At 48.7% G+C, this 26,765-nt stretch overlaps 1 protein-coding gene across 1 annotated transcript in view; it reads left to right on the top strand.

Moving 5' to 3' along the window:
• The first annotated feature begins 2,113 nt into the window (after window positions 1-2,113).
• Window positions 2,114-26,765, top strand: part of LOC144945087 (uncharacterized) — a 31,712-nt gene continuing 7,060 nt past the window's right edge. Inside the window, exons 1-4 of the mRNA XM_078873330.1 lie at window positions 2,114-2,547; window positions 17,887-17,962; window positions 24,470-24,592; window positions 25,688-25,840. Of these exons, the coding sequence (XP_078729456.1) occupies window positions 2,494-2,547; window positions 17,887-17,962; window positions 24,470-24,592; window positions 25,688-25,840 (406 nt within the window). The 5' untranslated portion in view covers window positions 2,114-2,493. The remainder of the gene's footprint in view (window positions 2,548-17,886; window positions 17,963-24,469; window positions 24,593-25,687; window positions 25,841-26,765) is intronic.

The raw sequence follows: 26,765 nt of genomic DNA, 5'->3' as shown, positions 1-26,765 counted from the left end.
TGAGTGTGTGTGAGTGTGTGCGTGTGTGAGTGATGATGGTGCTGGTGATGACAATGGTGGTGGTGGTGGTGGTTACGATGGTGGTGGTGACAATGGTGGAGGTTACGATGGTGGTGGTTACGATGGTGGTGGTGGTTACTGTGGTTACGATGTTACCAATGACTCATTTCCGATACCCGAGTCAGTTTGGCAAACTCATCACCCGCCCCTGAACCCAATTTCTGAACAAAAAAAGCCCCGGTCTCTCCTCACATCTCACTCACGGCATTGGGCTGTGCAGAAGAGAAGACCAACAACAACAACAACAACCGCCACTCGCCACTAAGTGGCAGTGACGTCACCACGGCGCTCGTGCCAGGCTAGGTGCACGTTGAGGCCACGCGAAGTGTCGAACGCCCGCTGCTGGCAGGAGGTCACGGCTCGTCTGACTGCGATGACTGGCCGATGCACCACCTGCACCGCCCCCTACGGACGAACGCGTTGACATTCTTGGTAATTCACGGAGGCCAGCGTGGAGTCAGGGCATGGGCCAAGTTTGGGGGGCACGGGGTGGGTATGGCAATGCCCCCCCCCCCCGAAAACTGGACACCTTTATACATTTAACTTCAGCAGTTTACAATTAAGATTGAAAATTAATCAATTATATGCACTCGCGATTCTTAATGTGAGCGACAAAGCGAACCCCTGCCAGAGGTCGCAAACGGGTTTTGATTCTTTACCCGTACCCGTACCCGGCCGCACCAGGGTCGCAAACGGCTACCCGTACCTGGCCGGGCACGGGTAGCCGGGTATCGGGTAGAGTACGGGTATCGGATACCCGGTTGCGACCTCTGACCCCTGCCCACCCACCCCCCAAAGTCAAACTCCGCCTATGGGTCAGGGGGTCGTGCCTCAGGTCGGGACGGGGGGGGGCGTCACCGTTTGACCGGTGGGTGGTGTCATCGAGAGGAGTGGACGCAGCCGATTGGGTCGAGCGAGCTTCTTAGAAAGGATTCAGTTTCATGTATTAGGTATAGCCCTGTGAGCCATTCGGCTCTCGAATCGGGTGCAACCGCAACAAACAAAAAAACAAAAACATGAACAAGAAAACATCTTAAAGTGACTACGTGACTAAGTGCAAACAGAAAATCCAAGAAAAGACAGCAAAATATTGCAGAAAAAGCACCTTACACCAACACTGTGTGCAAAAATCCCAGTGGGATGCAAGTCAAACAACAACCACAAGACAATATAGATTAAGGCCATCAGTCTAACTCCGTACTACAACAAACAAACATGGCCAAACCAAAAAACTTTTCGAAATCGCAAAAATAAAGCCATGAAAGCAATGAAACACGGGGGGAGGGGGGGAATAAAAGAATTACATCTTCGTTCGTTTATTTGTAGGGGTAGGAGGAGGAGGGGGGTGGGAGGAGGATGAGGGGGGTGGGAGGAGGAGGGGTGGGTAGGATGAGGGGGGTGGGAGGATGAGGGGGGTGGGAGGATGAGGGGGGGTTGGAAGAGGTGGGAGTAGGAGGGGGATGGGAGGAGGAGGGGGGTGGGAGGATGAGGGGGGTGGGAGGATGAGGGGGTGGGAGGATGAGGGGGGTGGGAGGATGAGGGGGTGGGAGGATGAGGGGGGTGGGAGGAGGAGGGGGGTGGGAGGAGGAGGGGGTGGGAGGAGGAGGGGGGTGGGAGGATGAGGGGGTGGGAGGATGAGGGGGTGGGAGGATGGGGGGTTGGAAGAGGTGGGAGGAGGAGGGGGAAGGGAGGAGGAGGGGGTGAGAGGAGGAGGGGGGTGGGAGGAGGAGGAGGGGGGTGAGAGGAGGAGGGGGGTGGGAGGAGGAGGAGGGGGTGAGAGGAGGAGGGGGGTGGGAGGAGGAGGAGGGGGGTGAGAGGAGGAGGGGGGTGGGAGGAGGAGGAGGGGGTGAGAGGAGGAGGGGGGTGGGAGGAGGTGGGAGTAGGAGGGGGGTGGGAGGAGTAGGAGGGGGGTGGGAGGAGTAGGAGGGGGGTGGGAGTAGGAGGAGGGGGCGTGGTGGGAGGAGGGGGCGGGGTTGAGAGGAGAAAGGGGCGTGGTGAGAGAGATGTGACCGCCTACACGTCGCCTCCTGCTCCTCATTATCCTCCTGCGCCGCCGCCTTATCGCTCAGCTCGCCACCAGTCGCCACGCGGCTCGCTCGCGATTCTCCGAGAGCGGCCACAGCAACTCGCTAACTCGCTCGCTCGCTGCTGCCGATGTCGACTGCGGCGAGTTTGTGGCCGAGAGGGACTTCAACGGCACCTTAGAGGAGGAGGAGGAGAGTGGTCGGAGAGTTGTCCCGAGTTTAAATCTCCATCGGAGGTTGCCAACTTCAGGAGGTGTAGCACCGCCCGGGGTGGGGCTGGGACAACTACATTGACCGCTTCGAGAGAGAGTCCCACCGCTCCCAACCACAGCGACCGCGTCCCACCGCTCCCAGCCACCACGGCGAGAAGGAGCTCCGTGGAGGACGAGGAGGTGATTTCAAGAGAGAGATGGGGGAGTGTCTCTTCGCCATCACCGCCCTCACCACGCTCGCCTCATTCGTGGTGAGTCACGCACCGCTCTCCCTACCACCTTCTGCGTCGTCGCTCTGTCGGCGGTCGGCCTGAGCATCAACTGGCTCACGCCGCAGGAATGTGGAATTGACGACCCCCCCCCCCCCCCTGCAACTCCCCGGTTTAGTGGGTGCCAGTGGGGGGTGGTGGTGTGGCACGTGCCCCCCCCCCCCCCCCCATGATGCGATCGAAATTCCTCATTTCGATCGGATCATTGGGGTTTATTAGTAATATGAGATGATAGGACAATAGTCTGAGTCCATAATTGGCAATAGGTAACGGCAAAGTAGTTATAAGTGACTCACAGAATTGTGCGCAGTCGCGTCTACAGGACACGACTTCCCTGTCGGCATCACAGCTCCAGCGAGCGCGATGCCGATAATCACACGACGCGGTTCGAATTCGACCCTCGATCGATGGCTGCGTCATCGGCACACACGCGTCGAATAAAAAGCAAGGGACAACTCCTTACTCACTAACAACTCCTCACTCACTAACAACTCCCTACTCACTAACAACTCCTTACTCACTAACAACTCCTCACTCACTAACAACTCCTTACTCACTAACAACTCCTCACTCACTAACAACTCCCTACTCACTAACAACTCCTTACTCACTAACAACTCCTCACTCACTAACAACTCCTTACTCACTAACAACTTCTTACACACTAACAACTCCTTACTCACTAACAACTCCTTACTCACTAACAACTCCTTACTCACTAACAACCCCTTACTCACTAACAACTCCTCACTCACTAACAACTCCTTACTCACTAACAACTTCTTACACACTAACAACTTCTTACACACTAACAACTCCTTACTCACCAACAACTCCTTACTCACTAACAACTCCTCACTCACTAACAACTCCTTACTCACTAACAACTCCTTACTCACTAACAACTCCTTACTTACTAACAACTCCTTACTCACTAACAACTCCTCACTCACTAACAACTCCTTACTCACTAACAACTCCTTACACACTAACAACTCCTCACTCACTAACAACTCCTTACTCACTAACAACTCCTTACACACTAACAACTCCTTACTCACTAACAACTCCTTACTCACTAACAACTCCTTACACACTAACAACTCCCTACTCACTAACAACTCCTTACTCACTAACAACTCCTCACTCACTAACAACTCCTCACTCACTAACAACTCCTTACACACTAACAACTCCTTACTCACTAACAACTCCTTACTCACTAACAACTCCTCACTCACTAACAACTCCTCACTCACTAACAACTCCTTACACACTAACAACTCCTTACTCACTAACAACTCCTTACTCACTAACAACTCCTCACTCACTAACAACTCCTTACTCACTAACAACTCCTCACTCACTAACAACTCCTTACACACTAACAACTCCTTACTCACTAACAACTCCTCACTCACTAACAACTCCTTACTCACTAACAACTCCTTACTCACTAACAACTCCTCACTCACTAACAACTCCTTACTCACTAACAACTCCTCACTCACTAACAACTCCTCACTCACTAACAACTCCTTACTCACTAACAACTCCTCACTCACCAACAACTCCTTACACACTAACAACTCCTTACTCACTAACAACTCCTTACTCACTAACAACTCCTTACTCACTAACAACTCCTTACACACTAACAACTCCTTACTCACTAACAACTCCTTGCTCACTAACAACTCCTTACTCACCAACAACTCCTTACACACTAACAACTCCTTACACACTAACAACTCCTTACTCACTAACAACTCCTTACTCACCAACAACTCCTTACACACTAACAACTCCTTACACACTAACAACTCCTTACTCACTAACAACTCCTTACTCACTAACAACTCCTCACTCACCAACAACTCCTTACACACTAACAACTCCTTACTCACTAACAACTCCTTACACACTAACAACTCCTTACTCACCAACAACTCCTTACACACTAACAACTCCTTACTCACTAACAACTCCTTACACACTAACAACTCCTCACTCACTAACAACTCCTTACACACTAACAACTCCTTACTCACTAACAACTCCTTACTCACTAACAACTCCTCACTCACTAACAACTCCTCACTCACTAACAACTCCTTACACACTAACAACTCCTTACTCACTAACAACTCCTCACTCACTAACAACTCCTCACTCACTAACAACTCCTTACTCACTAACAACTCCTTACACACTAACAACTCCTTACTCACTAACAACTCCTTACACACTAACAACTCCTCACTCACTAACAACTCCTCACTCACTAACAACTCCTTACTCACTAACAACTCCTTACACACTAACAACTCCTTACTCACTAACAACTCCTTACACACTAACAACTCCTTACTCACTAACAACTCCTTACTCACTAACAACTCCTCACTCACTAACAACTCCTCACTCGCTAACAACTCCTTACTCACTAACAACTCCTTACTCACTAACAACTCCTTACACACTAACAACTCCTTACTCACTAACAACTCCTCACTCACTAACAACTCCTCACTCACCAACAACTCCTTACTCACTAACAACTCCTTACTCACTAACAACTCCTTACTCACTAACAACTCCTCACTCACTAACAACTCTTTACTCACTAACAACTCCTTACTCACTAACAACTCCTCACTCACTAACAACTCCTTACACACTAACAACTCCTTACTCACTAACAACTCCTTATCACTAACAACTCCTTACTCACTAACAACTCCTTACTCACTAACAACTCCTCACTCACTAACAACTCCTTACTCACTAACAACTCCTTACTCACTAACAACTCCTTACTCACTAACAACTCCTCACTCACTAACAACTCCTTACTCACTAACAACTCCTCACTCACAACAACTCCTTACTCACTAACAACTCCTCACTCACTAACAACTCCTCACTCACTAACAACTCCTTACTCACTAACAACTCCTTACTCACTAACAACTCCTCACTCACTAACAACTCCTTACTCACTAACAACTCCTCACTCACCAACAACTCCTTACTCACTAACAACTCCTTACTCACTAACAACTCCTCACTCACTAACAACTCCTCACTCACTAACAACTCCTCACTCACTAACAACTCCTCACTCACTAACAACTCCTCACTCACTAACAACTCCTCACTCACTAACAACTCCTTACTCACTAACAACTCCCTACTCACTAACAACTCCTTACACACTAACAACTCCTTACTCACTAACAACTCCTTACTCACTAACAACTCCTTACACACTAACAACTCCTTACTCACTAACAACTCCCTACTCACTAACAACTCCTTACTCACTAACAACTCCTTACTCACTAACAACTCCTTACTCACTAACAACTCCTCACTCACTAACAACTCCTTACTCACTAACAACTCCTTACTCACTAACAACTCCTTACTCACTAACAACTCCTCACTCACTAACAACTCCTTACTCACTAACAACTCCTTACTCACTAACAACTCCTTACACACTAACAACTCCTTACTCACTAACAACTCCTCACTCACTAACAACTCCTTACTCACTAACAACTCCTTACTCACTAACAACTCCTTACTCACTAACAACTCCTCACTCACTAACAACTCCTTACTCACTAACAACTCCTTACTCACTAACAACTCCTTACTCACTAACAACTCCTTACTCGCTAACAACTCCTCACTCACCAACAACTCCTCACTCACTAACAACTCCTTACTCACTAACAACTCCTCACTCACTAACAACTCCTCACTCACCAACAACTCCTCACTCACTAACAACTCCTTACTCACTAACAACTCCTTACTCACTAACAACTCCTTACTCACTAACAACTCCTTACTCACTAACAACTCCTCACTCACTAACAACTCCTTACTCACTAACAACTCCTTACTCACTAACAACTCCTCACTCACCAACAACTCCTCACTCACTAACAACTCCTTACTCACTAACAACTCCTTACTCGCTAACAACTCCTCACTCACCAACAACTCCTTACTCACTAACAACTCCTTACTCGCTAACAACTCCTCACTCACCAACAACTCCTCACTCACTAACAACTCCTTACTCACTAACAACTCCTTACTCGCTAACAACTCCTCACTCACCAACAACTCCTTACTCACTAACAACTCCTTACTCGCTAACAACTCCTCACTCACCAACAACTCCTCACTCACTAACAACTCCTTACTCGCTAACAACTCCTCACTCACCAACAACTCCTTACTCACTAACAACTCCTTACTCGCTAACAACTCCTCACTCACCAACAACTCCTCACTCACCAACAACTCCTTACTCACTAACAACTCCTTACTCGCTAACAACTCCTCACTCACCAACAACTCCTTACTCGCTAACAACTCCTCACTCACCAACAACTCCTTACTCACTAACAACTCCTTACTCGCTAACAACTCCTCACTCACCAACAACTCCTCACTCACCAACAACTCCTTACTCACTAACAACTCCTTACTCGCTAACAACTCCTCACTCACCAACAACTCCTCACTCACTAACAACTCCTTACTCGCTAACAACTCCTCACTCACCAACAACTCCTTACTCACTAACAACTCCTTACTCGCTAACAACTCCTCACTCACCAACAACTCCTCACTCACCAACAACTCCTTACTCACTAACAACTCCTCACTCACTAACAACTCCTTACTCGCTAACAACTCCTCACTCACCAACAACTCCTTACTCACTAACAACTCCTCACTCACTAACAACTCCTCACTCACCAACAACTCCTCACTCACTAACAACTCCTCACTCACTAACAACTCCTTACTCACTAACAACTCCTCACTCACTAACAACTCCTCACTCACTAACAACTCCTTACTCACTAACAACTCCTCACTCACTAACAACTCCTTACTCACTAACAACTCCTCACTCACTAACAACTCCTCACTCACTAACAACTCCTTACTCACTAACAACTCCTCACTCACTAACAACTCCTTACTCACTAACAACTCCTCACTCACTAACAACTCCTCACTCACCAACAACTCCTCACTCACTAACAACTCCTCACTCACTAACAACTCCTTACTCACTAACAACTCCTCACTCACTAACAACTCCTCACTCACTAACAACTCCTTACTCACTAACAACTCCTCACTCACTAACAACTCCTCACTCACCAACAACTCCTTACACACTAACAACTCCTTACTCACTAACAACTCCTTACACACTAACAACTCCTTACACACTAACAACTCCTTACTCACTAACAACTCCTTACTCACTAACAACTCCTCACTCACTAACAACTCCTTACACACTAACAACTCCTTACACACTAACAACTCCTTACACACTAACAACTCCTTACTCACTAACAACTCCTTACACACTAACAACTCCTTACTCACTAACAACTCCTTACACACTAACAACTCCTTACACACTAACAACTCCTTACTCACTAACAACTCCTTACTCACTAACAACTCCTCACTCACTAACAACTCCTTACACACTAACAACTCCTTACTCACTAACAACTCCTTACACACTAACAACTCCTTACTCACTAACAACTCCTTACACACTAACAACTCCTTACACACTAACAACTCCTCACTCACTAACAACTCCTCACTCACTAACAACTCCTCACTCACTAACAACTCCTTACTCACTAACAACTCCTTACTCACTAACAACTCCTTACACACTAACAACTCCTTACTCACTAACAACTCCTTACACACTAACAACTCCTTACACACTAACAACTCCTTACACACTAACAACTCCTTACACACTAACAACTCCTTACACACTAACAACTCCTTACACACTAACAACTCCTCACTCACTAACAACTCCTTACACACTAACAACTCCTTACTAACAACTCCTCACTCACTAACAACTCCTTACTAACAACTCCTTACTCACTAACAACTCCTCACTCACTAACAACTCCTCACTCACTAACAACTCCTTACTCACTAACAACTCCTTACACACTAACAACTCCTTACTAACAACTCCTTACTCACTAACAACTCCTTACACACTAACAACTCCTCACTCACTAACAACTCCTCACTCACTAACAACTCCTCACTCACTAACAACTCCTTACACACTAACAACTCCTCACTCACTAACAACTCCTCACTCACTAACAACTCCTCACTCACTAACAACTCCTTACACACTAACAACTCCTCACTCACTAACAACTCCTCACTCACCAACAACTCCTCACTCACTAACAACTCCTCACTCACTAACAACTCCTCACTCACCAACAACTCCTTACTCACTAACAACTCCTCACTCACTAACAACTCCCTACTCACTAACAACTCCTCACTCACTAACAACTCCTCACTCACCAACAACTCCTTACTCACTAACAACTCCTCACTCACTAACAACTCCTCACTCACTAACAACTCCTCACTCACTAACAACTCCTCACTCACTAACAACTCCTCACTCACTAACAACTCCTTACTCACTAACAACTCCTCACTCACTAACAACTCCTCACTCACTAACAACTCCTTACTCACTAACAACTCCTCACTCACTAACAACTCCTTACTCACTAACAACTCCTCACTCACTAACAACTCCTTACTCACTAACAACTCCTCACTCACTAACAACTCCTTACTCACTAACAACTCCTCACTCACTAACAACTCCTCACTCACTAACAACTCCTCACTCACTAACAACTCCTCACTCACTAACAACTCCTTACTCACTAACAACTCCTCACTCACTAACAACTCCTTACACACTAACAACTCCTCACTCACTAACAACTCCTCACTCACTAACAACTCCTTACACACTAACAACTCCTTACACACTAACAACTCCTCACTCACTAACAACTCCTCACTCACTAACAACTCCTCACTCACTAACAACTCCTTACACACTAACAACTCCTCACTCACTAACAACTCCTCACTCACTAACAACTCCTCACTCACTAACAACTCCTTACACACTAACAACTCCTTACACACTAACAACTCCTCACTAACAACTCCTCACTCACTAACAACTCCTTACTCACTAACAACTCCTCACTCACTAACAACTCCTTACTCACCAACAACTCCTTACACACTAACAACTCCTCACTCACTAACAACTCCTCACTCACTAACAACTCCTCACTCACTAACAACTCCTTACACACTAACAACTCCTCACTCACTAACAACTCCTCACTCACTAACAACTCCTCACTCACTAACAACTCCTCACTCACTAACAACTCCTCACTCACCCAACAACTCCTTACACACTAACAACTCCTCACTCACTAAAAATTCCTCACTCACTAACAACTCCTCACTCACTAACAACTCCTCACTCACTAACAACTCCTTACTCACTAACAACTCCTCACTCACCAACAACTCCTCACTCACTAACAACTCATTACTCACTAACAACTCCTCACTCACTAACAACTCCTCACTCACTAACAACTCCTCACTCACTAACAACTCCTCACTCACTAACAACTCCTTACTCACTAACAACTCCTCACTCACTAACAACTCCTTACTCACTAACAACTCCTCACTAACAACTCCTTACTCACTAACAACTCCTTACTCACTAACAACTCCTTACTCACTAACAACTCCTCACTAACAACTCCTTACTCACTAACAACTCCTCACTCACTAACAACTCCTTACTCACTAACAACTCCTTACTCACTAACAACTCCTTACTCACTAACAACTCCTCACTCACTAACAACTCCTTACTCACTAACAACTCCTCACTAACAACTCCTTACTCACTAACAACTCCTTACTCACTAACAACTCCTCACTAACAACTCCTCACTCACTAACAACTCCTCACTAACAACTCCTTACTCACTAACAACTCCTTACTCACTAACAACTCCTCACTAACAACTCCTCACTAACAACTCCTCACTCACTAACAACTCCTCACTAACAACTCCTTACTCACTAACAACTCCTCACTAACAACTCCTTACTCACTAACAACTCCTTACTCACTAACAACTCCTCACTAACAACTCCTCACTCACTAACAACTCCTTACTCACTAACAACTCCTCACTAACAACTCCTTACTCACTAACAACTCCTTACTCACTAACAACTCCTTACTCACTAACAACTCCTTACTCACTAACAACTCCTCACTAACAACTCCTTACTCACTAACAACTCCTTACTCACTAACAACTCCTTACTCACTAACAACTCCTCACTCACTAACAACTCCTCACTAACAACTCCTCACTAACAACTCCTCACTCACTAACAACTCCTTACACACTAACAACTCCTCACTCACTAACAACTCCTTACTCACTAACAACTCCTTACTCACTAACAACTCCTCACTAACAACTCCTCACTCACTAACAACTCCTCACTAACAACTCCTTACACACTAACAACTCCTCACTCACTAACAACTCCTTACACACTAACAACTCCTCACTCACTAACAACTCCTCACTAACAACTCCTTACACACTAACAACTCCTTACACACTAACAACTCCTCACTCACTAACAACTCCTCACTAACAACTCCTTACTCACTAACAACTCCTCACTCACTAACAACTCCTCACTCACTAACAACTCCTCACTAACAACTCCTCACTAACAACTCCTTACTCACTAACAACTCCTCACTCACTAACAACTCCTCACTCACTAACAACTCCTCACTAACAACTCCTTACTCACTAACAACTCCTCACTAACAACTCCTCACTCACTAACAACTCCTTACTCACTAACAACTCCTCACTCACTAACAACTCCTTACTCACTAACAACTCCTTACTCACTAACAACTCCTTACTCACTAACAACTCCTCACTCACTAACAACTCCTCACTCACTAACAACTCCTTACTCACTAACAACTCCTCACTCACTAACAACTCCTTACTCACTAACAACTCCTCACTCACTAACAACTCCTCACTCACTAACAACTCCTCACTCACCAACAACTCCTCACTCACTATCAACTCCTCACTCACTAACAACTCCTCACTCACTAACAACTCCTCACTCACTAACAACTCCTCACTCACTAACAACTCCTCACTCACTAACAACTCCTCACTCACTAACAACTCCTCACTCACTAACAACTCCTCACTCACTAACAACTCCTTACTCACTAACAACTCCTCACTCACTAACAACTCCTCACTCACTAACAACTCCTTACTCACTAACAACTCATTACACACTAACAACTCCTTACTCACTAACAACTCCTCACTCACTAACAACTCCTTACTCGCTAACAACTCCCTACTCACTAACAACTCATTACTCACTAACAACTCATTACACACTAACAACTCCTTACTCACTAACAACTCCTTACTCACTAACAACTCCTCACTCACTAACAACTCCTTACTCACTAACAACTCATTACACACTAACAACTCATTACACACTAACAACTCATTACACACTAACAACTCATTACACACTAACAACTCATTACACACTAACAACTCATTACACACTAACAACTCATTACACACTAACAACTCATTACACACTAACAACTCCTTACTCACTAACAACTCATTACTCACTAACAACTCCTTACTCACTAACAACTCATTACACACTAACAACTCATTACACACTAACAACTCATTACACACTAACAACTCATTACACACTAACAACTCATTACACACTAACAACTCATTACACACTAACAACTCATTACACACTAACAACTCCTTACACACTAACAACTCCTCACTCACTAACAACTCCTCACTCACTAACAACTCCTCACTCACCAACAACTCCTCACTCACCAACAACTCCTCACTCACTAACAACTCCTCACTCACTAACAACTCCTCACTCACTAACAACTCCTCACTCACCAACAACTCCTCACTCACCAACAACTCCTCACTCACTAACAACTCCTTACTCACTAACAACTCCTCACTCACTAACAACTCCTTACTCACTAACAACTCCTCACTCACTAACAACTCCTTACTCACTAACAACTCCTCACTCACTAACAACTCCTTACTCACTAACAACTCCTCACTCACTAACAACTCCTTACTCACTAACAACTCCTCACTCACTAACAACTCCTTACTCACTAACAACTCCTCACTCACTAACAACTCCTTACTCACTAACAACTCCTCACTCACTAACAACTCCTTACTCACTAACAACTCCTTACTCACTAACAACTCCTCACTCACTAACAACTCCTTACTCACTAACAACTCCTTACTCACTAACAACTCCTTACTCACTAACAACTCCTCACTCACTAACAACTCCTTACTCACTAACAACTCCTTACTCACTAACAACTCCTTACACACTAACAACTCCTTTCTCACTAACAACTCCTTACTTACTAACAACTCCTCACTCACTAACAACTCCTTACTCACTAACAACTCCTTACTCACTAACAACTCCTTACTTACTAACAACTCCTCACTCACTAACAACTCCTTACTCACTAACAACTCCTCACTCACTAACAACTCCTTACACACTAACAACTCCTTACACACTAACAACTCCTCACTCACTAACAACTCCTTACACACTAACAACTCCTTACACACTAACAACTCCTTACTCACTAACAACTCCTTACACACTAACAACTCCTTACACACTAACAACTCCTCACTCACTAACAACTCCTTACTCACTAACAACTCCTTACTCACTAACAACTCCTCACTCACTAACAACTCCTCACTCACTAACAACTCCTTACTCACTAACAACTCCTCACTCACTAACAACTCCTCACTCACTAACAACTCCTTACTCACTAACAACTCCTTACTCACTAACAACTCCTCACTCACTAACAACTCCTTACTCACTAACAACTCCTCACTCACTAACAACTCCTTACTCACTAACAACTCCTCACTCACTAACAACTCCTTACTCACTAACAACTCCTTACTCACTAACAACTCCTCACTCACTAACAACTCCTTACTCACTAACAACTCCTTACACACTAACAACTCCTCACTCACTAACAACTCCTTACACACTAACAACTCCTCACTCACTAACAACTCCTTACACACTAACAACTCCTTACTCACTAACAACTCCTTACTCACTAACAACTCCTCACTCACTAACAACTCCTTACTCACTAACAACTCCTCACTCACTAACAACTCCTTACTCACTAACAACTCCTCACTCACTAACAACTCCTTACTCACTAACAACTCCTTACTCACTAACAACTCCTTACTCACTAACAACTCCTCACTCACTAACAACTCCTTACTCACTAACAACTCCTCACTCACTAACAACTCCTCACTCACTAACAACTCCTTACTCACTAACAACTCCTCACTCACTAACAACTCCTCACTCACTAACAACTCCTCACTCACTAACAACTCCTTACACACTAACAACTCCTCACTCACTAACAACTCCTTACACACTAACAACTCCTCACTCACTAACAACTCCTTACTCACTAACAACTCCTCACTCACTAACAACTCCTTACACACTAACAACTCCTTACACACTAACAACTCCTCACTCACTAACAACTCCTTACACACTAACAACTCCTCACTCACTAACAACTCCTTACACACTAACAACTCCTCACTCACTAACAACTCCTTACTCACTAACAACTCCTTACACACTAACAACTCCTTACACACTAACAACTCCTTACACACTAACAACTCCTCACTCACTAACAACTCCTTACACACTAACAACTCCTCACTCACTAACAACTCCTCACTCACTAACAACTCCTTACACACTAACAACTCCTCACTCACTAACAACTCCTTACACACTAACAACTCCTTACTCACTAACAACTCCTCACTCACTAACAACTCCTCACTCACTAACAACTCCTTACACACTAACAACTCCTTACACACTAACAACTCCTTACACACTAACAACTCCTTACTCACTAACAACTCCTTATTCACTAACAACTCCTTACACGCTAACAACTCCTCACTCACTAACAACTCCTTACACACTAACAACTCCTTATTCACTAACAACTCCTTACACACTAACAACTCCTTACTCACTAACAACTCCTTACACACTAACAACTCCTCACTCACTAACAACTCCTCACTCACTAACAACTCCTCACTCACTAACAACTCCTTACTCACTAACAACTCCTTACACACTAACAACTCCTTACTCACCAACAACTCCTCACTCACTAACAACTCCTCACTCACTAACAACTCCTTACTCACTAACAACTCCTTACTCACCAACAACTCCTCACTCACTAACAACTCCTCACTCACTAACAACTCCTTACTCACCAACAACTCCTTACTCACTAACAACTCCTTACTCACTAACAACTCCTTACTCACCAACAACTCCTTACACACTAACAACTCCTCACTCACTAACAACTCCTCACTCACTAACAACTCCTTACTCACCAACAACTCCTCACTCACTAACAACTCCTTACACACTAACAACTCCTTACTCACCAACAACTCCTTACACACTAACAACTCCTTACTCACTAACAACTCCTTACACACTAACAACTCCTTACTCACTAACAACTCCTCACTCACTAACAACTCCTTACACACTAACAACTCCTTACTCACTAACAACTCCTTACTCACTAACAACTCCTTACACACTAACAACTCCTTACTCACTAACAACTCCTTACACACTAACAACTCCTTACACACTAACAACTCCTTACTCACTAACAACTCCTTACACACTAACAACTCCTTACACACTAACAACTCCTTACACACTAACAACTCCTTACTCACTAACAACTCCTTACTCACTAACAACTCCTTACACACTAACAACTCCTTACTCACTAACAACTCCTCACTCACTAACAACTCCTTACACACTAACAACTCCTTACTCACTAACAACTCCTTACACACTAACAACTCCTTACACACTAACAACTCCTTACACACTAACTTCTTACACACTAACAACTCCTTACTCACTAACAACTCCTTACTCACTAACAACTCCTTACACACTAACAACTCCTTACACACTAACAACTCCTTACACACTAACAACTCCTCACACACTAACTTCTTACACACTAACAACTCCTCACTCACTAACAACTCCTTACTCACTAACAACTCCTCACTCACTAACAACTCCTCACTCACTAACAACTCCTCACTCACTAACAACTCCTCACTCACTAACAACTCCTCACTCACTAACAACTCCTCACTCACTAACAACTCCTCACTCACCAACAACTCCTCACTCACTAACAACTCCTCACTCACTAACAACTCCTCACTCACTAACAACTCCTCACTCACTAACAACTCCTCACTCACTAACAACTCCTCACTCACTAACAACTCCTTACTCACTAACAACTCCTCACTCACTAACAACTCCTCACTCACTAACAACTCCTTACTCACTAACAACTCCTTACTCACTAACAACTCCTCACTCACTAACAACTCCTCACTCACTAACAACTCCTCACTCACTAACAACTCCTTACACACTAACAACTCCTTACTCACTAACAACTCCTTACTCACTAACAACTCCTCGCTCACTAACAACTCCTCACTCACTAACAACTCCTCACTCACTAACAACTCCTCACTCACTAACAACCCCTTACACACTAACAACTCCTTACACACTAACAACCCCTTACACACTAACAACTCCTCATTGCTGGAGGGGTTTGCCTGCCCCCCCCACTACCTGACAATCTTGGAAGGAGGAGCGGTGGCGCAGTGATTAGCGCACTGCTCGAGGCCATCCCCCGGCCGCGGCTGAGCCTTCCTCCTCTCGGTTGACTCGGCCTTAAATGAGTTTTCAAAAATAAAAACCACATCGACATAGGAGAATGGAGAAGCATACATTTTTGTAAATTTTTTGAATGATTGTTATTAAACATTTTGATTTGAATGATTCTACCAGGGCTTTTCATTCTGTGGAATGAATATGTGATTGTTATAATTGTACTCTCCATTTTGCTTCATTCTACTACAAAGTTTCAAGTATTTTTTTTATTATAGTTATAATTACTTTTCATATTTTATAATTATAAGAGGATTTCAATATCATATTCTGAACATCTGCAGTTTTAGTTAGACGTTGAATATTTTCAAGTGAATTTTATGCAAAATGTCAGCTTTCCAACGCCTCCTTTTAAATAAAAAAATTCTCCTACAACATCAGAGTTCAGCGCCACATTAAATACGCACTACAATGACAATAGTTTAAAGCGATTTGAAGCATGTTTAATTTTCTAAATGGAAACATGGTTTTGGGGGGTGGGGGGGCAGAGCTTTGTGACGTCATATTTGAGGAGGGTGGTCTGACTTTGTGACGCCGTGTGACGAGGGGGGGAGGGGGGGGTCAAAAATCGGCCAAAATCGCGTGACGTCATTTATGGACGGCCCCTCATTTACAGAGTCGCTACTGACAAAAAACAGCCCCCGAGTTGAATGGCGCCGTGTGGACTAAAGGCGAAAATGCGACCGGGTACAGCGTTGACGACACCACAACCACCACCACCAACATCTATCACTGCTGCGCCGTTTTATCTCGTAGCAGGAGCTTGCTTGCTTACAGCACTTGGCCCCAACAACATGCGGAGGCTACACGGGGTCGCTTTGTCTTTTGGAGCACGGTTGGCTACGTACGGTGCGAAAGAAAGTCCAACAGTACCGCGAGTCAAGCGCGGATTGCGACACGCGGAAAGTCCCGCGCGAATTTGCCGTGAACGACACTGAGATCGGACCCACCCACTCCATCACTCATGTTACCTACTGCCCATAACCCCCCCCCCTCTCATGCCCCCACCCCTCTCTGCTCCCACCCCCCTCTGCCCCCACCCCTCTCTGCCCCCACCCCCCTCTGCCCCCACCCCCCTCTGCTCCCACCCCCCCCCTGCCCCCACCCCCTCTGCCCCCACCCCCCTCTGCCCCCACCCCCTCTGCCCCCACCCCCCCTCTGCCCCCACCCCCCTCTGCCCCCATCCCCCCCTGCCCTCACCCCCTCTGCCCCCATCCCCCCCTGCCCCCACCCCCCCTGCCCCCACCCCCTCTGCCCCCACCCCCCCTGCCCCCACCCCCCCCCTGCCCCCACCCTCTGCCCCCCCCCTCTGCCCCCCACCCCTCTGCTCCCACCCCCCCTTGCCCCCACCTCCAGGTGCCGGGGGTTGGAGCCCCTCCCATGAGTCACCCGCATCTCGAGGCGCGGGGAGGACGCTTCCTGTGTGATGCCGGTGAGAGGGGGGAGGGGGGAGGGGCGGTATGGACAGCGCCATGCAATGGTTGGGGGCCGTCCATAAATGACGTCACGCACCTAGGGGGGGGTCAGACATGTGTGACGATGTGTGACGTCACATCAAAATGCGCAACTTTAAATAAATGTAGACAACACGCTCTACTTAATTAAATAGACTTCGTAGTAAATGTTTTCTCCTACAACATCAGAGTGCAGCGCCACATTAAATACGCACTACAATGACAACAGTTTAAAGCGATTTGAAGCATGTTTTATTTGGGGGGGGGGGGGCAGAGCTTTGTGACGTCATATTTGAGGGGGGGGTCTGACTTTTTGTGACGCCGTGTGACGAGGGAGGAGGGGGGGGGGTCAAAAATCGTCCAAAATCGCGTGACGTCATTTATGGACGGCCCCTTAGTGCAGCTGTGACACGAACTCTTATACTGAGCTATGCAGCTTTTTATTTAACGGGAAGCGACTTGGCCACAAATGGTAATTCAACGAAATGGCGACCCGAGTACAATTCCCGTTCACGGACACCAACATCTGGGATGACGATGAGAACCCTCCCCTCGGCCGAGGGGCACCGCGCTGCCGAGATGTTGACTACCTCGCCTGATGTACACGCTAGGTCGTGGGTTCGATCCCGACCCCTGACGCCTGCTGCTGTATATTTGGAGTTTGCGTGTCTCTCTATCTCATCATCATCATCACGGTGGCTAGGAGATGTTAACCACCTCGCCTGGTATACAGGAGGTCGTGGGTTCGATCCCGACCCTGACGCCTGCTGCTGTATATGTAGACTTTGCGGTGTCTCTCATCATCATCATCACGGTGGCTAGGAGATGTTAACTACCTCGCCTGGTACACGCGAGGTCGTGGGTTCGATCCCGACCCCTGACGCCTGCTGCTGTATATTTGGAGTTTGCGTGTCTCTCTCTCCCCATCATCATCACGGTGGCTAGGAGATGTTAACTACCTCGCCTGGTATACAGGAGGTCGTGGGTTCGATCCCGACCCCTGACGCCTGCTGCTGTATATTTGGAGTTTGCGTGTCTCTCTATCTCATCATCATCACGGTGGCTAGGAGATGTTAACTACCTCGCCTGGTATACAGGAGGTCGTGGGTTCGATCCCTACCCTGACGCCTGCTGCTGTATATTTGGAGTTTGCGTGTCTCTCTCCCCATCATCATCACGGTGGCTAGGAGATGTTAACTACCTCGCCTGGTGTGCAGGAGGTCGCGGGTTCGATCCCGACCCCTGATGCCTGCTGCTGTATATTTGAAGTTTGCGTGTTTCTCTCTCTCTCTCTCCCCGTGGTCGCGTGGATTTTACTGCGAGGCCTCTGGTATTTCCCTCGACAATTTAGAATCGGCATCACGCGTTTCGACTATTTGGCTGCTGTACATTTCCACAGGGTGATAAGTCGATTGGTTGGGCTATCATTTGCGATCGCCAGGTCGCTTCTGAAAGAGTGCTGCGTCGCGGCTCTGCGGGGCCTCACCTGGTGACGATGAAAGTAGTACCTGGTGCGATGTGCAAAGCATGGGAGTTAGTGTTGAATAATCGGAAATAATTGATGTGCTTGAGTAATTTGTACAGTAAAACCTTGGATTGCGAGCATAATTCGTTCCGGGAACGTGTTCGTAATCCAAAGCACTCGTATATCAAAGCGAATTTCCCCATAAGAAATCATGGAAACTCAGATGATTCGTTCCATAACCCAAAAATACTGTATTCATATAAAAATGATGAATACAAAATACCTTTTTTATAATTGTATTATTTAAGTTTAATATCAAGTAATCAAATGTATTCATTACATTTAATCGTGGCTGGTGTGAGGGAGACGAGAGAGGAGGAGGAGGAGGGTTATTGTGTAGGACGACTTTCACTTGCAGGACACTTACTAAAGAACAGTCGCTACACTTGGACACAAAATTTTTAAAATGCTTTACGTACACAAACTCGTGGTCACAACACTTTAGTAAACAGTCTACGCTCGCACGGATGTTGACTATACGAGTGAGGCACGCCGACTGAGACCGAGCATGGGAGACGATTACCCACAATGCCGCAGCGAGAGAGAGAAGAACCATCGGTTCAGTTGTGATCACGTGGCGCTCGACAGACAAAGCGTATACTGTACGTACTACAGTACTCGTACTGCAAGACCTCGCTCGTTTACCAAATTTATTTACAAATTTTGCTCGTCTTGCAAAACACTCGCAGACCAAGTTTATTCGCAATCCAAGGTTTTACTGCACTTATAATCTTTTGTTCATTTATTATTTCTTCAGATTTCGTGACTTGCTTAGCTCTCCTACGCGTTGAACTCCGAGCGTGTTTTTGTGTCGTTTTTTTCGTAACTCTCTGACCCCTCCAGACTGGACGTCTGTGAAAAAGAGCTTCACGGATCATCGGATTTTGCGGTCTAAATAAAGATTCTGATTCTGTAAAACAACATCGCCACTTGGGGAGGCAAAGGCGGCCGGGCGTGGTGCTGGCCACCCCACGCCATCGTGTGCCGTGCCGGCCTTCATAGGTGCTCCTTGCTAACAGCACTTGCCCCCAGTATGTCAAAGGCTATTCGGGGGATCTTTGTATGAATCTGCCAGTCAACAGCAGTCACTCAACCCGTAACACCTGGGTCTGTCACGTGAACTCCTCCTGCCAGTAGCCAGCCCCTTTAACATAGCCTCAAAAGTGCACCTAGCCTGGCACAAGCGCCGTGGTGATGATGATGACGTCGTCGCCACAAGGTGACTCTTGCGAACGAGACTCTGTCCTGGTTTTTCGAGTTCTTACCTGGTCAGTCAGGTTGAACTTTCAAACTTAGTGGCCGATGGTGGTATAAATATCATTACATCATCATAACAATCGGTGTATACCCTTTCTGGCAATAAAACAGGCTTTGAAGCTTTCGTGACTGCAAGGGTTCATACTCCTAGGTTTTTTCGGTAAAGTCACGTAGGAAAAAAATAAATAATAAAAATAATGAATAATAGAAATAAAATAAATTCAATTTCTTTATTTTTATCAACAAACAAATGTAATTATTTTATTTTTCTAATTTTATTATTTCCCTTCTACGTGACTTTACCGAAAGAACCAAGAATATGGCTCTCATACTAATGCACACATTGTCTTTGAAACTGATTGGCTACCACCAGGACAATCCGTCGTTATCGCCTTGTACCAGTGTCAGACCGGGGAGCACAACGCCAGGAAGCGAACAGCCGCAAAGATCAATGCGAGTATCAAAACGTTTATAGCTCACGTTGGGCAGATATATCTATCTATTAATACTGGTAGGAACCTCCTGGTTACACCAGCCCACTGGGGATTATTGTGTCTGTCGTGCAGGGAGGGGCTGGGTGGGGAGGGAGGGGCTGGGTGGGGAGGGACTGGGTGGGGAGGGTGGGGAGGGGCTGGGTGGGGACGGTGGGGATGGGCTGGGTGGGGAGGGTAGGACTGGGTGGGAGGGGTGGGGCTGGGTGGGGAGGGGCTGGTCACCCCGTGGTGCCCTTATAAAACTCAACGTTTAACCTACTCACGCCGGCTTGTGCCCGCACTCACAGTCGGGCATATTTGCGGAATACACCACGCCGCCGTTGACCCTGCAGGCCATTGACCGAGCAACCCGACGTTCCTACCAGCTCCCTCCGCAGGAGGAATGTGTTTTATTTCCAGCCAAAGTGGTTTCAACATATTATTTTTCCATCGTTTTGAAACCGGCAAGAAAAAATTTGATCCCCTAGATATCGCGCCACGCTTGTTAAGCGAGGGAACGCCTCGCAGAGTCTCTTCGTTCAGGAGGGTCCTGCCAGCTTTTCCCAGTTGAAGTGAGTTCTTGGGGATTTGTGTGCCTGTGTGTGAGCGTTACGGATCAGTTTAACGCGCAGCTTTCGCGACCAATATCCACAATACAGGTGTTTTTTTTGGGGGGTTAGATCGCGTAAATATGTGTGAAACAGGAGGATTTCTCCACAAATCTGGCCGCCACCTGATGATGCTAGTTGTAATTACTGGCGGAGCGTCGTACTCACGTTGTAAACGTTGTGGATTTGCTTTCCAACACAACCGGTGTGCTGCACTAGTAACGAATTGGCCACGTTCTGTTTACGTGACAAACATTACTAATTGGCTGTGTCGGGTGGTGGCGGGTTTAACGACACATTTATATTTACGCGATAAAACCCAAAAAACCCTGCATTATGGAGCATGACGGTTGTTGTTGTTGTTTTTCTCAATGCCAATTCTGCTGTGCAAGTGGCGTGGTAGGGAGCGTTGGTGTAGTGGTGTAGCTACGAACTTGGCGTCGCGACTTCCATTCCCGCTCTCGGCCAACACCAATGACGATTATCTGAACCAGTCCCGGGCCTTCCCTACGTCCACTCAGCCTCAAATGAGTACCTGGTGCAGTGTGTAGTAAACATCGCCACCGGGGAGACAAAGGCGGCCGGGCGTGGGGCTGGCCACCTACCCCCTCGCGTGAAGTTTTTGGCCTTGCTAACAGCACTTGCCCCAAGAGTCTGTTCAGGCTATATGAAAAAAAACTTTCCAAAAGACAAAGCGACCCCGTGTAGCCTCCGCACGTTGTTGGGGGCAAGTGCTGTAAGCAAGCTCCTGTTGTGTTGAACGGGAGACAGAGCAGAGCCTTACCATTCTGGCGAATTGCCCGATGATGCTGGATGCAATTACCAGCGAAACGTCGTGCTACTCAAAAAATTGTAAATGTTGTGGTTCCACGCTTCAACACACCGGTGGGCTAAAGCAGTGAACTATTTGTCTTTTGTCAACGTGACACTTTTTTACTGATTGGCCGTGTCGGGCGGTGGAGGGTTACGACACATTTATAAATAACGCGATCTAAACCCAAAAACGGTTATTATGAGCAAGCTCCTGTTACAAGATAAACCGGCGCACCAGTGATAGGATGGTGGTGTTGTGTTTTGTGGTTTAGCACACTACCCGGTCGCATTTCCGCCGTTAATCCACACGCCACAACCCATGGCCACCTGCCGGGTCTGTCCCGTGACCTCCTGCCCGCGGGCGTTCGACACTTCACGTGGCCTCAACGTGCCGTGGTGACGTCAATTAGTGGCGAATGGCGCTTGTCGCTAAGGAGAGTGAGAACCCACAGGAAACTTCACGACGAACAGTGGGGAGAGAGCGAACCAATACCAATAGCCGCCATTCGCTAAGGCTCGCTGACAAAGGGTTTCGGGACAGACCCAGCAGGTGGCATGGGTATGGCTGACTGAGATGACCGGTAGATGCACCCAGCTGTACCACCCACTGTGCCAACTCGCTGTAGTTTAGCTGCCCGGCACTCCGCTCGTTGTTGTGAGCGTCGCTCCTCTGCCCTCCGTTGTTGCTGGAGGGCGACTGCCTCCCAACTGCCCAGTAGCAGCAGCAGCGTCCTTCACGAGCCTCCTCCTCTACAGAGGCCGATCTTGACAGCGATGGAGAGAGAACACACACCACGCACACTCAACTCGCTCACTCTCAATAGCAATAGTCGCCATTCGCCACTTGGTGGCGGTAACATAAAAAAATCGCTCGTGCCAGGCTAGGTGCACGTTAAAGCGGTCACCTGAGGTGTGGAAGGCTCGCTGCTGGCAGGAGATCACGGTACAGACCCCAGGTGTTATGAATTGACTGGTGTGCCAGGCTAGGTGCACGGTTTCACGGGACAGACACCAGGTGTTATGGGTTGACTCGTGTGCCAGGCTAGGTGCACGAGGTCACGGGACAGACCCCAGGTGCTATGGGTTGACTCGTGTGCCAGGCTAGGTGCACGAGGTCACGGGACAGACTCAAGGTGTTATGGGTTGACTGATGTGCCAGGCTAGGTGCATGAGGTCACGGGACAGACCCCAGGTGTTATGGGTTGACTGGTGTGCCAGGCTAGGTGCACCAGGTCACGGGACAGACCCCAGGTGTTATGGGTTGACTCGTGTGCCAGGCTAGGTGCAGGAGGTCACGGGACAGACCCCAGGTGCTATGGGTTGACTGGTGTGCCAGGCTAGGTGCACGAGGTCGCGGGACAGACCCCAGGTGTTATGGGTTGACTGGTGTGCCAGGCTAGGTGCACGAGGTCGCGGGACAGACCCCAGGTGTTACGGGTTGACTGGTGTGCCAGGCTAGGTGCAGGAGGTCACGGGACAGACCCCAGGTGCTATGGGTTGACTGGTGTGCCAGGCTAGGTGCACGAGGTCGCGGGACAGACCCCAGGTGTTACGGGTTGACTGGTAGATGCACCACGCGTGCTCCCCACTGCGCCACCACGCAGAACGCTGGCACGACGTCCACACTCGGCGCAGACGGAGAGCCGCCCCTGAGTGCGGGAGACGAACCCAGAGGGGCTCCTGGCCGCGCGTCTCGAGCCTTGTCGCCGCCGATGCGCCACGCGAGGTCACGGGTTGACTGGTAGATGCGCCACGCGAGGCCGCGGACTCACGCCCCCCCCCCCCCCCCCCCCCCGTGTCCTCCACCAGGCCTGTACCTGCGGGCAGATGAGCTCGGGGCTGCGGGGCGCTGCGAGCCTTGCCCCGCGGGCACCTTCACCGCCTTCGCCAACAGCCACCACACGTGCCTGCCCTGCCGGCGCTGCGACAGCGGTGAGACCCCGGCAGAGGTCGCAGACGGGTTTTGATTCCTTGCCCGTACCCGGCCGCACCAGGGTCGCAAACGGGTACTCGTACCCGTACCCGGCCGTACCCGTACCCTAACCGTACCCGGCCGGGTACGGGTATCGGGTACCCGATTGCAACCTCTGGGATGAAGCCATGTTGCAGGTTCGGGTGGTTTGATTCTAGGAACTTGAAATGTGAGAAGAGACAAGACGTTGGGAAATGAGTAACACACGGTGACTCACCAGTGACTCACGGCCTACCCGTACCCGTACCCGGCCGCACCAGGGTCGCAAACGTACCTGGCCGGGTACGGGTAGCCGGGTATCGGGTAGGGTACGGGTATCGGGTACCCGGTTGCGACCTCTGGACCCCGGTCCGCCGGTGGACGAGGAGGAGGAACAGCGACACGGCACGAACTCTCTCTCTGTGCTCAAGCCCCCCTCATCTCCCCCCGTGTACCCCCCCCCTCGTCTCCCCCCGTGTACCCCCCCCCTCGTCTCCCCCCGTGTACCCCCCCCCTCGTCTCCCCCGTGTACCCCCCCCCTCGTCTCCCCCCGTGTACCCCCCCCTCGTCTCCCCCCGTGTACCCCCCCCCTCGTCTCCCCCGTGTACCCCCCCCCTCGTCCCCCCCGTGTACCCCCCCCCTCGTCTCCCCCCGTGTACCCCCCCCCTCGTCTCCCCCGTGTACCCCCCCCCTCGTCTCCCCCCGTGTACCCCCCCCTCGTCTCCCCCCGTGTACCCCCCCCCTCGTCTCCCCCGTGTACCCCCCCCCTCGTCTCCCCCCGTGTACCCCCCCCCTCGTCTCCCCCGTGTACCCCCCCCTCGTCTCCCCCGTGTACCCCCCCCTCGTCTCCCCCGTGTACCCCCCCATGTACCCCCCCCTTTGTCCCCCCCGTGTACCCCCCTCCCCTCGTCCCCCCCGTCTCCCCCCGTGTACCCCCCCCCTCGTCTCCCCCCCTCGTCTCCCCCCCTCGTCTCCCCCCGTGTACCCCCCCTCCTCACCCCCCCGTGTACCCCCCTCGTCTCCCCCCGTGACTCCCCCCCCCCCCACGTCTCCCCCCCCCCCCCCCCGTCTCGCAGTCCGTGGGTTCCGCGAGACACAGCGGTGCACGGCGGCCGCGGACACGCGGTGCGAGTGCCGCGAGGGGAGGTTCTGCCCCAGCAGCCCCTGCCAGCAGGAGCTGTGCGAGCCCCACTTCGCGTGCCCCGCAGGCATGGGGGTCACCCAGCTCGGTGATGGCACGCACACACTCACACGCACACACACTCACACGCACACACACTCACACGCACACACTCACACGCACACACTCACACACTCACACGCACGCACACACACGCACACTCACACGCGCACACTCACGCGCACACACGCGCACGCACACACTCAGACGCACACACTCACACTCACTCACACGCACACACTCACACGCACACACTCACTCACACACACTCACTCACATGCACACGCGCACACACTGACACGCACAAACTCACACGCACAAACTCACACGCACACACTCACATACTCACACACACTCACACACTCACACGCACACACTCACATGCACACACTCACACACACTCACACGCACACACTCACACGCATACACACTCACACTCACTCACACGCGCTCACACGCGCTCACACGCGCTCACACGCGCACACTCACACGCACACACTCACACGCACACACTCACACGCACACACTCACACGCACACACTCACACGCACATACTCACACTCACACGCGCACGCACACACACACACGCACACACGTGCTCACACGCGCACGCACACACACACACACAAGACAAAGATCCCCCGTATAGCATTGACAGACTTTTGGGGCAAGTGCTGTTAGCGAGCACCTATGAAGGCCAGAACGGCACACAAGGGGATGGGTGGCCAGCACCCCGCCCGGCCGTCTTTGTTTCCCCAGTGGCGATGTTTACGCACCACATCAGGTACTCATTTGAGGCTGAGTTGACTTAGGGGAGGCCCAGGACCAGTTCAGATAATCGTCACCGGTGTTGGCCGTGAGAATCTAAGTCGGGTCGCCGCGTTCGCAGCGCAGTGCGCTAACAGCGACACCACTGCTCCCATCAACAACAAGCTTATTAGTTACATATTTAAGTCGTGGTTTAGTGGTAATTA

Source organism: Lampetra fluviatilis, chromosome 36 (assembly GCF_964198595.1).
Source record: "Lampetra fluviatilis chromosome 36, kcLamFluv1.1, whole genome shotgun sequence".
Classification (NCBI taxonomy): Eukaryota; Metazoa; Chordata; class Hyperoartia; order Petromyzontiformes; family Petromyzontidae; genus Lampetra; species Lampetra fluviatilis.
This window is presented reverse-complemented; position numbering and strand designations above follow the sequence as displayed.